Here is a 13,869-nt window from a genome sequence, read left to right on the forward strand (position 1 = left end):
GATTTGCAGTGGTCTGATACTCCTTCCATTTCAATATTATCGCTTGCACAGTGCTCCTTGGGATGATTAAAGCTTGGGAAATCTTTTTGTATCCAAATCCGGCTTTAAACTTCTTCACAACAGTATCTCGGACCTGCCTGGTGTGTTCCTTGTTCTTCATGATGCTCTCTGCGCTTTTAACGGACCTCTGAGACTATCACAGTGCAGGTGCATTTATACGGAGACTTGATTACACACAGGTGGATTGTATTTATCATCATTAGTCATTTAGGTCAACATTGGATCATTCAGAGATCCTCACTGAACGTCTGGAGAGAGTTTGCTGCACTGAAAGTAAAGGGGCTGAATAATTTTGCACGCCCAATTTTTCAGTTTTTGATTTGTTAAAAAAGTTTGAAATATCCAATAAATGTCGTTCCACTTCATGATTGTGTCCCACTTGTTGTTGATTCTTCACAAAAAAATACAGTTTTATATCTTTATGTTTGAAGCCTGAAATGTGGCAAAAGGTCGCAAAGTTCAAGGGGGCCGAATACTTTCGCAAGGCACTGTATGTGACTCGCTGCTTTACAGTATTATTGACGATGACGTGTGTTGTACCTGCAGGGCCTACGTTTGCAGCAGCCATGTGTGTGTCAGGCAGCAGACAGGGCAGTGTGGTGGTGTACAGAGCAGGACAGTACCCTCTCCAGCCCCTGGGGCCTGTCACATTCCTCTGGAGACCCAGAACGCAGGGCCGGGGGGGCCAGGAGGACCAGGGCTCCCAGGGATCAACACACAGACAGCTGTGGATCTGGGCTCACCCCACCATGAAAACGGTCAGAGGGACTAATATGCAGAATCAATCAGTAGTAGAAGTGTTGAACAACCATTTAACTATTGATTGATGGTGTCTTTATTGGTGTCTCTAATCTGGTGCACTCAGATGTCCCCTTTGGGATCGGTCAAGTACTATCCAATCAGATGTCCCCTTTGGGACTCTATAATCAGATGTCCCCTTTGGGATGGTGTACTACAATCATGTCCCCTTTGGGATGTCCCCAGATGTTTGGGATCGGTCAAGTACTATCCAATCAGATGTCCCCTTTGGGATCGGTACTATCCAATCAGATGTCCCCTTTGGGAGTACTATCCAATCAGATGTCCCCTTTGGGATCCAATCAGATGTCCCCTTTGGGATCGGTCAAGTACTATCCAATCAGATGTCCCCTTTGGGATCGGTCAAGTACTATCCAATCAGATGTCCACTTTGGGATCGGTAAAGTACTATCCAATCAGATGTCCCCTTTGGGATCGGTCAAGTACTATCCAATCAGATGTCCACTTTGGGATCGGTCAAGTACTATCCAATCAGATGTCCACTTTGGGATCGGTAAAGTACTATCCAATCAGATGTCCCCTTTGGGATCGGTCAAGTACTATCCAATCAGATGTCCCCTTTGGGATCGGTCAAGTACTATCCAATCAGATGTCCCCTTTGGGATCGGTCAAGTACTATCCAATCAGATGTCCCCTTTGGGATCGGTCAAGTACTATCCAATCAGATGTCCCCTTTGGGATCGGTCAAGTACTATCCAATCAGATGTCCCCTTTGGGATCGGTCAAGTACTATCCAATCAGATGTCCCCTTTGGGATGTCCAATCAGATGTCCCCTTTGGGATCGGTCAAGTACTATCCAATCAGATGTCCCCTTTTGGTACTATCCAATCAGATGTCCCCTTTGGGATCGGTCAAGTATCCAATCAGATGTCCCCTTTTCAAGTACTATCAATCAGATGTCCCCTTTGGGATCGGTCAAGTACTATCCAATCAGATGTCCCCTTTGGGATGTACTATTCAATCTGTGCCCCTTTGGGATCGGTCAAGTACTATCCAATCAGATGTCCCCTTTGGGATCGGTCGTACTATCCAATCAGATGTCCCCTTTGGGATCGGTCAAGTACTATCCAATCAGATGTCCCTTTTGGGATCGGAAAGTACTATCAATCAGATGTGACTGTGCCCCGTGTCGTGACTGTGCCCCGTGTCGTGACTGTGCCCCGTGTCGTGACTGTGCCCGTGTCGTGACTGTCGTGACTGTGCCCGTGTCGTGACTGTGCCCGTGTCGTGACTGTGCCCCGTGTCGTGACTGTGCCCCGTGTCGTGACTGTGCCCCGTGTCGTGACTGTGCCCCGTGTCGTGACTGTGCCCTGTGCTCTGTGTCAGGACCTCCTCCCAGAGCTGCAGGCTGTCTGTCAGTGTTCTGAGGCTGTCCTTCCACCTGCTCCAGTGGACCTCCCTGTCCCACAGCCAGCCCCTACCCCCACCTTGGCCCCCGGTCCTGGGGCTGGTCCTGAGGCGGTGCAGGCCTCTGGTTCTGGTTCTAAGAGGAAGTGGTCCTCCAGGGAGCCTGAGGCTGCTGGGCCACCAGCCAAGAAGCTCCTGGGATGCAGTACCATTTCTGCTACCACACCCGTAACCTGGAGGTCCAGTACCACTGGTATAGTCATCAGGTGGGTTCTGACTGGTACCACTGGTCTAGTCATCAGGTGGGTTCTGACTGGTACCACTGGTATAGTCATCAGGTGGGTTCTGACTGGTATAGTCATCAGGTGGGTTCTCACTGGTATAGTCATTAGGTGGGTTCTGACTGGTACCACTGGTATAGTCATTTAGTCATATTTTAGAGTTTTCTATCAATTTTATAAAACCCCTCCCTTTATTAAACCCCTCCCTTTATTAAACCCCTCCCTTTATAAAACCCCTCCCTTTATAAAACCCCTCCCTTTATAAAACCCCTCCCTTTATAAACCCCCCCTTTATAAACCCCTCCCTTTATTAAACCCCTCCCTTTATAAAACCCCTCCCTTTATAAAACCCCTCCCTTTATAAAACCCCTCCCTTTATAAAAACCCTTCCCTTTTTTAAACTCCTCCCTTTATTCTCAACCATGTGGACTTCCTGAATGTTGTTGTTTACTGTTTTGCAGTGACCTCACCATGGAGATGGTGCGGTATCGTCTGATTGGACCTCTATCACATTCCGTTCTGACTGAAACCCTGGCCCCTGCCACACACACTGATGTAAGAACCTGGGATGATTTATCTAGAGGACAGCTAATCACCTGGGATGATTTGTCTGGAGACCAGCTAATCACCTGGGATGATTTATCTAGAGGACAGCTAATCACCTGGGATGATTTATCTAGAGGACAGCTAATCACCTGAGATGATTTATCTGGAGGACAGCTAATCACCTGAGATGATTTGTCTGGAGGCCAGCTAATCACCTGAGATGATTTGTCTGGAGGCCAGCTAATCACCTGGGATGATTTGTCTGGAGGCCAGCTAATCACCTGAGATGATTTGTCTGGAGGCCAGCTAATCACCTGAGATGATTTGTCTGGAGGCCAGCTAATCACCTGGGATGATTTGTCTGGAGGCCAGCTAATCACCTGGGATGATTTTTGCTAATCACCTGGGATGATTTGGAGGCCAGCTAATCACCTGGGATGATTTGTCTGGAGGCCAGCTAATCACCATTTGTCTAATCACCTGGGATGATTTGTCTGGAGGCCAGCTAATCACCTGGGATGCTAATCACCTGAGATGATTTGTCTGGAGGCCAGCTAATCACCTGGGATGATTTGTCTGGAGGCCAGCTAATCACCTGGGATGATTTGTCTGGAGGCCAGCTAATCACCTGGGATGATTTGTCTGGAGACGACATCCTGTTTGTTCCAGTGTAAGGTGTTAGTCAGGTGTTTTATCTGTATTCCAGGCTCCAGGTAAATCCAGACCATCTCCCTTCTGGTGGCCAGATCACTGCAGAGACGACTGTAACATGTCTCTTCATCAACAACAAGCTGGTGTCTTCAACATGCTCAGAGGTGGGTTCCTCACAACTACATTCCTCATTCATTACCTACATTCATTAGATTAGATTAGATCAGGGCTCTCCAACCCTGTTCCTGGAGAGAGACCCTCCTGTAGTAGGTTTTAACTCCAACCCTGTTCCTGGAGAGAGACCCTCCTGTAGTAGGTTTTAACTCCAACCCTGTTCCTGGAGAGAGACCCTCCTGTAGGTTTTAACTCTAACCCTGTTCCTGGAGAGATATCCTCCTGTAAGGTTTTAACTCCGACCCTGTTCGTGGAGAGAAACCCTCCTGTAGGTTTTAACTCCGACCCCAGTTGTAACTATCCTGATTCAGCTTATCAACCAGCTAATCATTAAAATCAGGTGCACTAGATTGGGGTTGGAGTTAAAACCTACAGGAGGGTTTCTCTCCAGGAACAGGGTTGGAGTTAAAACCTACAGGAGGGTTTCTCTCCAGGAACAGGGTTGGAGTTAAAACCTCCAGGAGGGTCTCTCTCCAGGAACAGGGTTGGAGTTAAAACCTCCAGGAGGGTCCCTCTCCAGGAACAGGGTTGGAGTTAAAACCTCCAGGAGGGTTTCTCTCCAGGAACAGGGTTGGAGTTAAAACCTCATGTCTGTCCTGTCTCCCCTCCAAAGCGTACCTCATGTCTGTCCTGTCTCCCCTCCAAAGCGTACCTCATGTCTGTCTTGTCTCTCCTCCCTCCAAAGCGTACCTCATGTCTCTCCTCCCCTCCAAAGCGTACCTCCATGTCTGTCCTGTCTTCTCCCCTCAGGTGTGTACTCCACAGCGGAGGTCCCAGCCGGCTCAGTTCTGGGTCTGACAGTGGATGACCCCAGATTGACCTTACCAAACAAGAGAAGCAAGGCCGTGTCCGACATCAGGAAGGCACAAGGTAACCTCTGAGCCAGTAGCCATGGTAACCTCTGAGCCAGTAGCCATGGTAACCCCTGAGCCAGTAGCCATGGTAACCCCTGAGCCAGTAGCCATGGTAACCCCTGAGCCAGTAGCCATGGTAACCCCTGAGCCAGTAGCCATGGTAACCCCTGAGCCAGTAGCCATGGTAACCCCTGAGCCAGTAGCCATGGTAACCCCTGAGCCAGTAGCCATGGTAACCTCTGAGCCAGGATACAGGGTGGGGTGGTTCAGACAGGTCCAATATAGTTTACATTACATCATTAGTTCTCCTTTAGGGTGATTCCATGGTAACCCCTGAGCCAGTAGCCATGGTAACCCCTGAGTCAGTAGCCATGGTAACCTCTGAGCCAGGAGACAGGGTGGGGGTGGTTCAGACAGGTCCGATATAGTTTACATTACATCATTAGTTCTCCTTTAGGGTGATTCTATGGTAACCTCTGAGCCAGTAGCCATGGTAACCCCTGAGCCAGTAGCCATGGTAACCCCTGAGTCAGTAGCCATGGTAACCTCTGAGCCAGGAGACAGTGTGGGGGTGGTTCAGACATGTCCGATATAGTTTACATTACATCATTAGTTCTCCTTTAGGGTGATTCTATGGTAACCTCTGAGCCAGTAGCCATGGTAACCTATGAGCCAGGAGACAGGGTGGGGGTGGTTCAGACATGTCCGTTATAGTTTACATTAGTTCTCCTTTAGGGTGATTCTACCTGGGCCATGTTCAGAACACAACCTTTTCAATCAGAGTGAAACTGTGACGTAGCCGACTACCTAATATTCAAATGAGAACGCATCCAAGAAAATGTCATAGATTTGTTCCCTGCTGAACAGGACCCTGTGTTTATGAATGTGATGGTAATAGGTCCTGAGGCTTTGTGGGTAGGGAGATTCTGTGGGTCATTCTCTGGTCCTGTGCTCCTGGGGAGCCTCTGCTCGTCCATGCAGATGTCCCAGGTTCGAATCCTGGCAGGACCCTGTGCTCAGACCACGCCCTCAGAGGTTCACACCCACTTCCTTATTGACCTTTTAGTACCTGGCTGGGGGTTGCGTCACCCACTTCCTTATTTACCTTTTTAGTACCTGGCTGGGGGTTGCATCACCCACTTCCTTTACTGACCTTTTAGTACCTGGCTGGGGTTGCGTCACCCACTTCCTTACTGACCTTTTAGTACCTGGCTGTCACCCACTTCCTTATTTACCTTTTTAGGGGTTGCATCACCCACTTCCTTATTGACCTTTTAGTACCTGGCTGGGGGTTGCGTCACCCACTTCCTTACTGACCTTTTAGTACCTGGCTGGGGGTTGCGTCACCCACTTCCTTATTTACCTTTTTAGTACCTGGCTGGGGGTTGCATCACCCACTTCCTTATTTAGTGGATGTAGGCCCTATAGAGCTACTCGGGGATGCTGTAGATGTTGCCAACTAGTTGTGTGCTTCCTCTGGCCTACTCAACACAGTTTGGTGACTCTCCTGAGTACCTGGTCATACGGCACTATGCCCTCTGTTGTTTCAGGAGTGAACGAGGAGAGGAGGAGGGAACTGATGTTGAAGGGGATCCCTGAACCCCTCAGCCAGAGTTCCCTGTGGGACCGGTCTGTCCGTGACAACGTCACACACAACAAGATGACAGACCAGGTACTGAACCATAGCGCCATGTCTGTTTAATATATCATTACTAAATGTATGAAGACTCTACCCAGGGTATGTCCCACAGGAAGAAGAGTCACTAAATGTATGTCCTCCAGGAGACTCAACCCAGGAAGAAGAGTCACTAAATGGTCCCCCCCCAGGAGACTCAACCCAGGAAGAAGAGTCACTAAAAGGTCCCCCAGGAGACTCAGCCCAGGAAGAAGAGTCACGTCCCCCTGGAGACTCAACCCAGGAAGAAGAGTCTGTTGCCCCCCCCAGGAGACTAGTCATAAATATCCCCCCTGGAGACTCAACCCAGGAAGAAGAGTCACTAAATGTATGAGGAGACTCAACCCAGGAAGAAGAGTCACTAAATGTATGTCCCCCCCTGGAGACTCACCCAGGAAGAAGAGTCACTAAATGTATGTCCCCCCCTCAACCCAGGAAGAAGGTCACTAAAGACCCCAGACTCCCAGGAAGAAGAGTCACTAAATGTCCCCCCAGGAGACTCAACCCAGGAAGAAGAGTCACCCCCCCCCAGGAGACTCAACCCAGGAAGAAGAGTCACTAAATGTATGTCCCCCCCCCAGGAGACTCAGCCCAGGAAGAAGAGACCAATATGTTTTCCTTGTGTTTGATTGTTCTTCAAGAATCCACGCTGCTGTTAGATTGAATCTTTGACTGCGTTTGTACCCAGGTTTCTATCCAATTGGAGACAGATTTTCATGTGAATATAAAACAATCAGCATTTAAAAACAATATGCACATTTTCCCGCCAGATGTGTTTCCATCACATTGACTTGTTGCAGGTTAAAGTCTGTGTGTGTGATGATGTAGGACACATAAACATACCTTCTGTTGTTTAATTCCCTAATCTATTAACAATACAAGTTAGATGGGTTACCATCGCATTCACAGAAACTGTTTCCTGTCAGGTTCTAGAGCATTCACAGAAACTGTTTCCTGTCAGGTTCTGGAGCATTCTCTCTAGACAACAGTTCACTGTCAGGTTCTGGAGCATTCTCCCTAGACAACAGTTCACTGTCAGGTTCTGGAACATTCTCTCTAGACAACAGTTCACTGTCAGGTTCTGGAGCATTCTCCCTAGACAACAGTTCACTGTCAGGTTCTGGAGCATTCTCCCTAGACAACAGTTCACTGTCAGGTTCTGGAACATTCTCCCTAGACAACAGTTCACTGTCAGGTTCTGGAACATTCTCCCTAGACAACAGTTCACTGTCAGGTTCTGGAACATTCTCCCTAGACAACAGTTCACTGTCAGGTTCTGGAGCATTCTCTAGGCGTTCTGGAGCATTCTCTAGGCGTTCTGGAGCATTCTCTAGGCGTTCTGGAGCATTCTCTCTAGACAACAGTTCACTGACAGGATCTGGAGCATTCTCCCTAGGCAACAGTTCACTGTCAGGTTCTGGAACATTCTCCCTAGACAACAGTTCACTGTCAGGTTCTGGAACATTCTCCCTAGACAACAGTTCACTGTCAGGTTCTGGAACATTCTCCCTAGACAACAGTTCACTGTCAGGTTCTGGAACATTCTCCCTAGACAACAGTTCACTGTCAGGTTCTGGAACATTCTCCCTAGACAACAGTTCACTGTCAGGTTCTGGAACATTCTCCCTAGACAACAGTTCACTGTCAGGTTCTGGAACATTCTCCCTAGACAACAGTTCACTGTCAGGTTCTGGAACATTCTCCCTAGACAACAGTTCACTGTCAGGTTCTGGAACATTCTCCCTAGACAACAGTTCACTGTCAGGTTCTGGAGCATTCTCTAGGCGTTCTGGAGCATTCTCCCGGTTTACCACGTCGTAGTACAACGTAGCATATCATGGCCTGACATAATACATTTTTACCAACAAAATAAATATCCTACCATGTCAAAGGAACATTTCTGTTGAAATTGTATCACACCTGTGTTGATTTATTTCCATACGGTGTAACTTGCATAAAAACCTCAGATGGAAACGTGGTTTGTCTCCCATATCCAGTCTTCTCTCTGTCTACAGGAAGTAAACAGACTACGTAATGATGTTCTGGTCCCAGGCTCCAGACTCCCCACCCCCCTGCAGGGTAGAGTACCCGTCCTACTGTTGCAGCAGTCTGGGAAGAGCCAGGGCACAGAGATGGGGTCCTGGGGGGCGGGATGGGACCTGCTGCTACCCAAGGCCTGGGGCATGGCCTTCTGGGTTCCTCTGGTATGGACCACACATTCCCTATATAGTACACTACTCTAGACCAGGACCCACCCTATTCCCTATATAGTGCACTACTTTAGACCAGGACCCACCCTATTCCCTATATAGTGCACTACTATAGACCAGGACCCACCCTATTCCCTATATAGTGCACTACTTTATACCAGGACCCACCCTGTTCTCTATATAGTGCACTACTCTAGACCAGGACCCAATGGCACCCTGTTCTCTATATAGTGCACTACTCTAGATCAATGGCCATAGAATATTTTGAGAAGTCCCTTTTAAGTAGACAAATGACTAATTACTACAAATATGTCTGATCAACCTCCTCTCCAGGTAGGTAGAGGAGAGGTAACTAAAGTAGTAACCCTCTCCTCTCCAGGTAGATAGAGGAGAGGTAACTAAAGTAGTAACCCTCTCCTCTCCAGGTAGATAGAGGAGAGGTAACTAAAGTAGTAACCCTCTCCTCTCCAGGTAGATAGAGGAGAGGTAACTAAAGTAGTAACCCTCTCCTCTCCAGGTAGATAGAGGAGAGGTAACTAAAGTAGTAACCCTCTCCTCTCCAGGTAGATAGAGGAGAGGTAACTAAAGTAGTAACCCTCTCCTCTCCAGGTAGGTAGAGGAGAGGTAACTAAAGTAGTAACCCTCTCCTCTCCAGGTAGATAGAGGAGAGGTAACTAAAGTTGTAACCCTCTCCAGGTAGGTAGAGGAGAGGTAACTAAAGTAGTAACCCTCTCCTCTCCAGGTAGATAGAGGAGAGGTAACTAAAGTAGTAACCCTCTCCTCTCCAGGTAGATAGAGGAGAGGTAACTAAAGTAGTAACCCTCTCCTCTCCAGGTAGATAGAGGAGAGGTAACTAAAGTTGTAACCCTCTCCTCTCCAGGTAGATAGAGGAGAGGTAACTAAAGTTGTAACCCTCTCCTCTCCAGGTAGATAGAGGAGAGGTAACTAAAGTTGTAACCCTCTCCTCTCCAGGTAGGTAGAGGAGAGGTAACTAAAGTTGTAACCCCCTCTCCAGGTAGGTAGAGGAGAGGTAACTAAAGTTGTAACCCTCTCCTCTCCAGGTAGATAGAGGAGAGGTAACTAAAGTTGTAACCCTCTCCAGGTAGGTAGAGGAGAGGTAACTAAAGTTGTAACCCTCTCCTCTCCAGGTAGATAGAGGAGAGGTAACTAAAGTAGTAACCCTCTCCTCTCCAGGTAGATAGAGGAGAGGTAACTAAAGTAGTAACCCTCTCCTCTCCAGGTAGGTAGAGGAGAGGTAACTAAAGTTGTAACCCTCTCCTCTCCAGGTAGATAGAGGAGAGGTAACTAAAGTAGTAACCCTCTCCAGGTAGGTAGAGGAGAGGTAACTAAAGTAGTAACCCTCTCCTCTCCAGGTAGATAGAGGAGAGGTAACTAAAGTAGTAACCCTCTCCTTTCCAGGTAGATAGAGGAGAGGTAACTAAAGTAGTAACCCTCTCCTCTCCAGGTAGATAGAGGAGAGGTAACTAAAGTAGTAACCCTCTCCAGGTAGATAGAGAGGTAACTAAAGTTGTAACCCTCTCCTCTCCAGGTAGGTAGAGGAGAGGTAACTAAAGTAGTAACCCTCTCCTCTCCTTCAGGTTTATAGAGGAGTACGTATCGGAGGGCTGAGGATGAGCCTGAAACACACCCAGAATAAAGGAGAGCCTCACTTTCCCCACGACTACCCAGACTGCCCTGCAGGAGCACGCTTCCAGGAAGAGCAGGAGGCTGAGCTGCTGGCCAAGTTCAGGAGGTGAGGAGAGGGTCGGTTTCATGTGATGTAACACCAGGTGTGTTGAGGAGAGGGTCGGTTTCATGTGATGTAACTCCAGGTGTGTTGAGGAGAGGGTCGGTTTCATGTGATGTAACTCCAGGTGTGTTGGTATCACCTGATGTAACTCCAGGTGTGTTGAGGAGAGGGTTGGTATCACCTGATGTAACTCCAGGTGTGTTGAGGAGAGGGTTGGTATCACCTGATGTAACTCCAGGTGTGTTGAGGAGAGGGTTGGTATCACCTGATGTAACTCCAGGTGTGTTGGTATCACCTGATGTAACTCCAGGTGTGTTGAGGAGAGGTGTGTTTGGTATCACCTGATGTAACTCCAGGTGTGTTGGTATCACCTGATGTAACTCCAGGTGTGTTGAGGAGAGGGTTGGTATCACCTGATGTAACTCCAGGTGTGTTGGTATCACCTGATGTAACTCCAGGTGTGTTGAGGAGAGGGTTGGTATCACCTGATGTAACTCCAGGTGTGTTGGTATCACCTGATGTAACTCCAGGTGTGTTGAGGAGAGGGTTGGTATCACCTGATGTAACTCCAGGTGTGTGTTGGTATCACCTGATGTAACTCCAGGTGTGTTGAGGAGAGGGTTGGTATCACCTGATGTAACTCCAGGTGTGTTTGTATCACCTGATGTAACTCCAGGTGTGTTGAGAGGAGAGGGTTGGTATCACCTGATGTAACTCCAGGTGTGTTGGTATCACCTGATGTAACTCCAGGGTTGGTATCACCTGATGTAACTCCAGGGTGTGTTGGTATCACCTGATGTAACTCCAGGTGTGTTGAGGAGAGGGTTGGGTTTCAGAGTGGTTGGTATCACCTGATGTAACTCCAGGTGTGTAACTCCAGGTGTGTTGAGGAGAGGGTTGGTATCACCTGATGTAACTCCAGGTGTGTTGAGGAGAGGGTTGGTATCACCTGATGTAACTCCAGGTGTGTTGGTATCACCTGATGTAACTCCAGGTGTGTTGAGGAGAGGGTTGGTATCACCTGATGTAACTCCAGGTGTGTTGAGGAGAGGGTTGGTATCACCTGATGTAACTCCAGGTGTGTTGAGGAGAGGGTTGGTATCACCTGATGTAACTCCAGGTGTGTTGGTATCACCTGATGTAACTCCAGGTGTGTGGTATCACCTGATGTAACTCCAGGTGTGTTGAGGAGAGGGTTGGTATCACCTGATGTAACTCCAGGTGTGTTGAGGAGAGGGTTGGTATCACCTGATGTAACTCCAGGTGTGTTGGTATCACCTGATGTAACTCCAGGTGTGTTGGTATCACCTGATGTAACTCCAGGTGTGTTGGTATCACCTGATGTAACTCCAGGTGTGTTGGGTTGGTATCACCTGATGTAACTCCAGGTGTGTTGAGGAGGGTTGGTATCACCTGATGTAACTCCAGGTGTTGGTATCACCTGATGTAACTCCAGTGTGGGTTGGTATCACCTGATGTAACTCCAGGTGTGTTGAGGAGAGGGTTGGTATCACCTGATGTAACTCCAGGTGTGTTGGTATCACCTGATGTAACTCCAGGTGTGTTGGTATCACCTGATGTAACTCCAGGTGTGTTGAGGAGAGGGTTGGTATCACCTGATGTAACTCCAGGGTGTTGAGGAGAGGTTGGTATCACCTGATGTAACTCCAGGTGTGTTGAGGACTCCAGGGTTGGTATCACCTGATGTAACTCCAGGTGTGTTGAGGAGAGGGTTGGTATCACCTGATGTAACTCCAGGTGTGTTGGTATCACCTGATGTAACTCCAGGTGTGTTGTATCAGGAGAGGGTTGGTATCACCTGATGTAACTCCAGGTGTGTTGAGGAGAGGGTTGGTATCACCTGATGTAACTCCAGGTGGTATCACCTGATGTAACTCCAGGTGTGTTGAGGAGAGGGTTGGTATCACCTGATGTAACTCCAGGTGTGTTGAGGAGAGGGTTGGTATCACCTGATGTAACTCCAGGTGTGTTGGTATCACCTGATGTAACTCCAGGTGTGTTGAGGAGGTGGTTGGTATCACCTGATGTAACTCCAGGTGTGTTGGTATCACCTGATGTAACTCCAGGTGTGTTGGTATCACCTGATGTAACTCCAGGTGTGTTGAGGAGAGGTTGGTATCACCTGATGTAACTCCAGGTGTGTTGGTATCACCTGATGTAACTGGTATCACCTGATGTAACTCCAGGTGTGTTGAGGAGAGGGTTGGTATCACCTGATGTAACTCCAGGTGTGTTGAGTTGGTATCACCTGATGTAACTCCAGGTGTGTTGGTATCACCTGATGTAACTCCAGGTTGAGTAACTCCAGGGGTTGGTATCACCTGATGTAACTCCAGGTGGTTGAGGAGAGGGGTTGGTATCACCTGATGTAACTCCAGGTGTGGAGAGGGTTGGTATCACCTGATGTAACTCCAGGTGTGTTGAGGAGAGGGTTGGTATCACCTGATGTAACTCCAGGTGTGTTGAGGAGAGGGGTTGGTATCACCTGATGTAACTCCAGGTGTGTTGAGGAGAGGTTGGTATCACCTGATGTAACTCCAGGTGTGTTGGTATCACCTGATGTAACTCCAGGTGTGTTGAGGAGAGGGTTGGTATCACCTGATGTAACTCCAGGTGTGTATCACCTGGTATCACCTGATGTAACTCCAGGTGTGTTGGTATCACCTGATGTAACTCCAGGTGTGTTGAGGAGAGGGTTGGTATCACCTGATGTAACTCCAGGTGTGTTGGTATCACCTGATGTAACTCCAGGTGTGTTGAGTAAGAGGGGTTGGTATCACCTGATGTAACTCCAGGTGTGTTGAGGAGAGGGTTGGTATCACCTGATGTAACTCCAGGTGTATGTTGGTATCACCTGATGTAACTCCAGGTGTGTTGAGAGAGGGTTGGTATCACCTGATGTAACTCCAGGGTGTTGTTGTATCACCTGATGTAACTCCAGGGGTTGGTATCACCTGATGTAACTCCAGGTGTGTTGGTATCACCTGATGTAACTCCAGGTGTGTTGAGGAGGGGTTGGTATCACCTGATGTAACTCCAGGTGTTGTTGTATCACCTGATGTAACTCCAGGTGTGTTGAGGAGAGGGTTGGTATCACCTGATGTAACTCCAGGTGTGTTGGTATCACCTGATGTAACTCCAGGTGTGTTGGTATCACCTGAGTAACTCCAGGGTTGGTATCACCTGATGTAACTCCAGGTGTGTATCAGGATGTAACTCCAGGTGTGTTGAGGAGAGGGTTGGTATCACCTGATGTAACTCCAGGTGTGTTGACCTGGTAAGAGGGTTGGTATCACCTGATGTAACTCCAGGTGTGTTGTAGAGGTTGGTATCACCTGATGTAACTCCAGGTGTGTTGAGGAGAGGGTTGGTATCACCTGATGTAACTCCAGGTGTTGTTGAGAGAGGGGTTGGTATCACCTGATGTAACTCCAGGTGTGTTGAGGAGAGGGTTGGTATCACCTGATGTAACTCCAGGTG

General features: G+C 48.3%; 1 protein-coding gene across 4 annotated transcripts in view; it reads left to right on the plus strand.

Moving 5' to 3' along the window:
* Positions 1–10,371, plus strand: part of pop1 (POP1 homolog, ribonuclease P/MRP subunit) — a gene marked incomplete at its 3' end in the record, with an annotated part of 28,397 nt that extends 18,026 nt beyond the window's left edge. For 3 of the 4 annotated variants that reach the window (XM_042313436.1, XM_042313435.1, XM_042313434.1), the window contains 8 exon segments: positions 607–818; positions 2,207–2,565; positions 2,970–3,063; positions 3,761–3,869; positions 4,630–4,749; positions 6,284–6,405; positions 8,424–8,612; positions 10,217–10,371. In XM_042313436.1, the coding sequence (XP_042169370.1) occupies positions 607–818; positions 2,207–2,565; positions 2,970–3,063; positions 3,761–3,869; positions 4,630–4,749; positions 6,284–6,405; positions 8,424–8,612; positions 10,217–10,371 (1,360 nt within the window). 4 annotated transcript variants of the gene reach the window in all.
* Positions 10,372–13,869: the final 3,498 nt, after the last annotated feature.

This window comes from Oncorhynchus tshawytscha, unplaced genomic scaffold, assembly GCF_018296145.1.
Source record: "Oncorhynchus tshawytscha isolate Ot180627B unplaced genomic scaffold, Otsh_v2.0 Un_contig_2913_pilon_pilon, whole genome shotgun sequence".
NCBI lineage: Eukaryota > Metazoa > Chordata > Actinopteri > Salmoniformes > Salmonidae > Oncorhynchus > Oncorhynchus tshawytscha.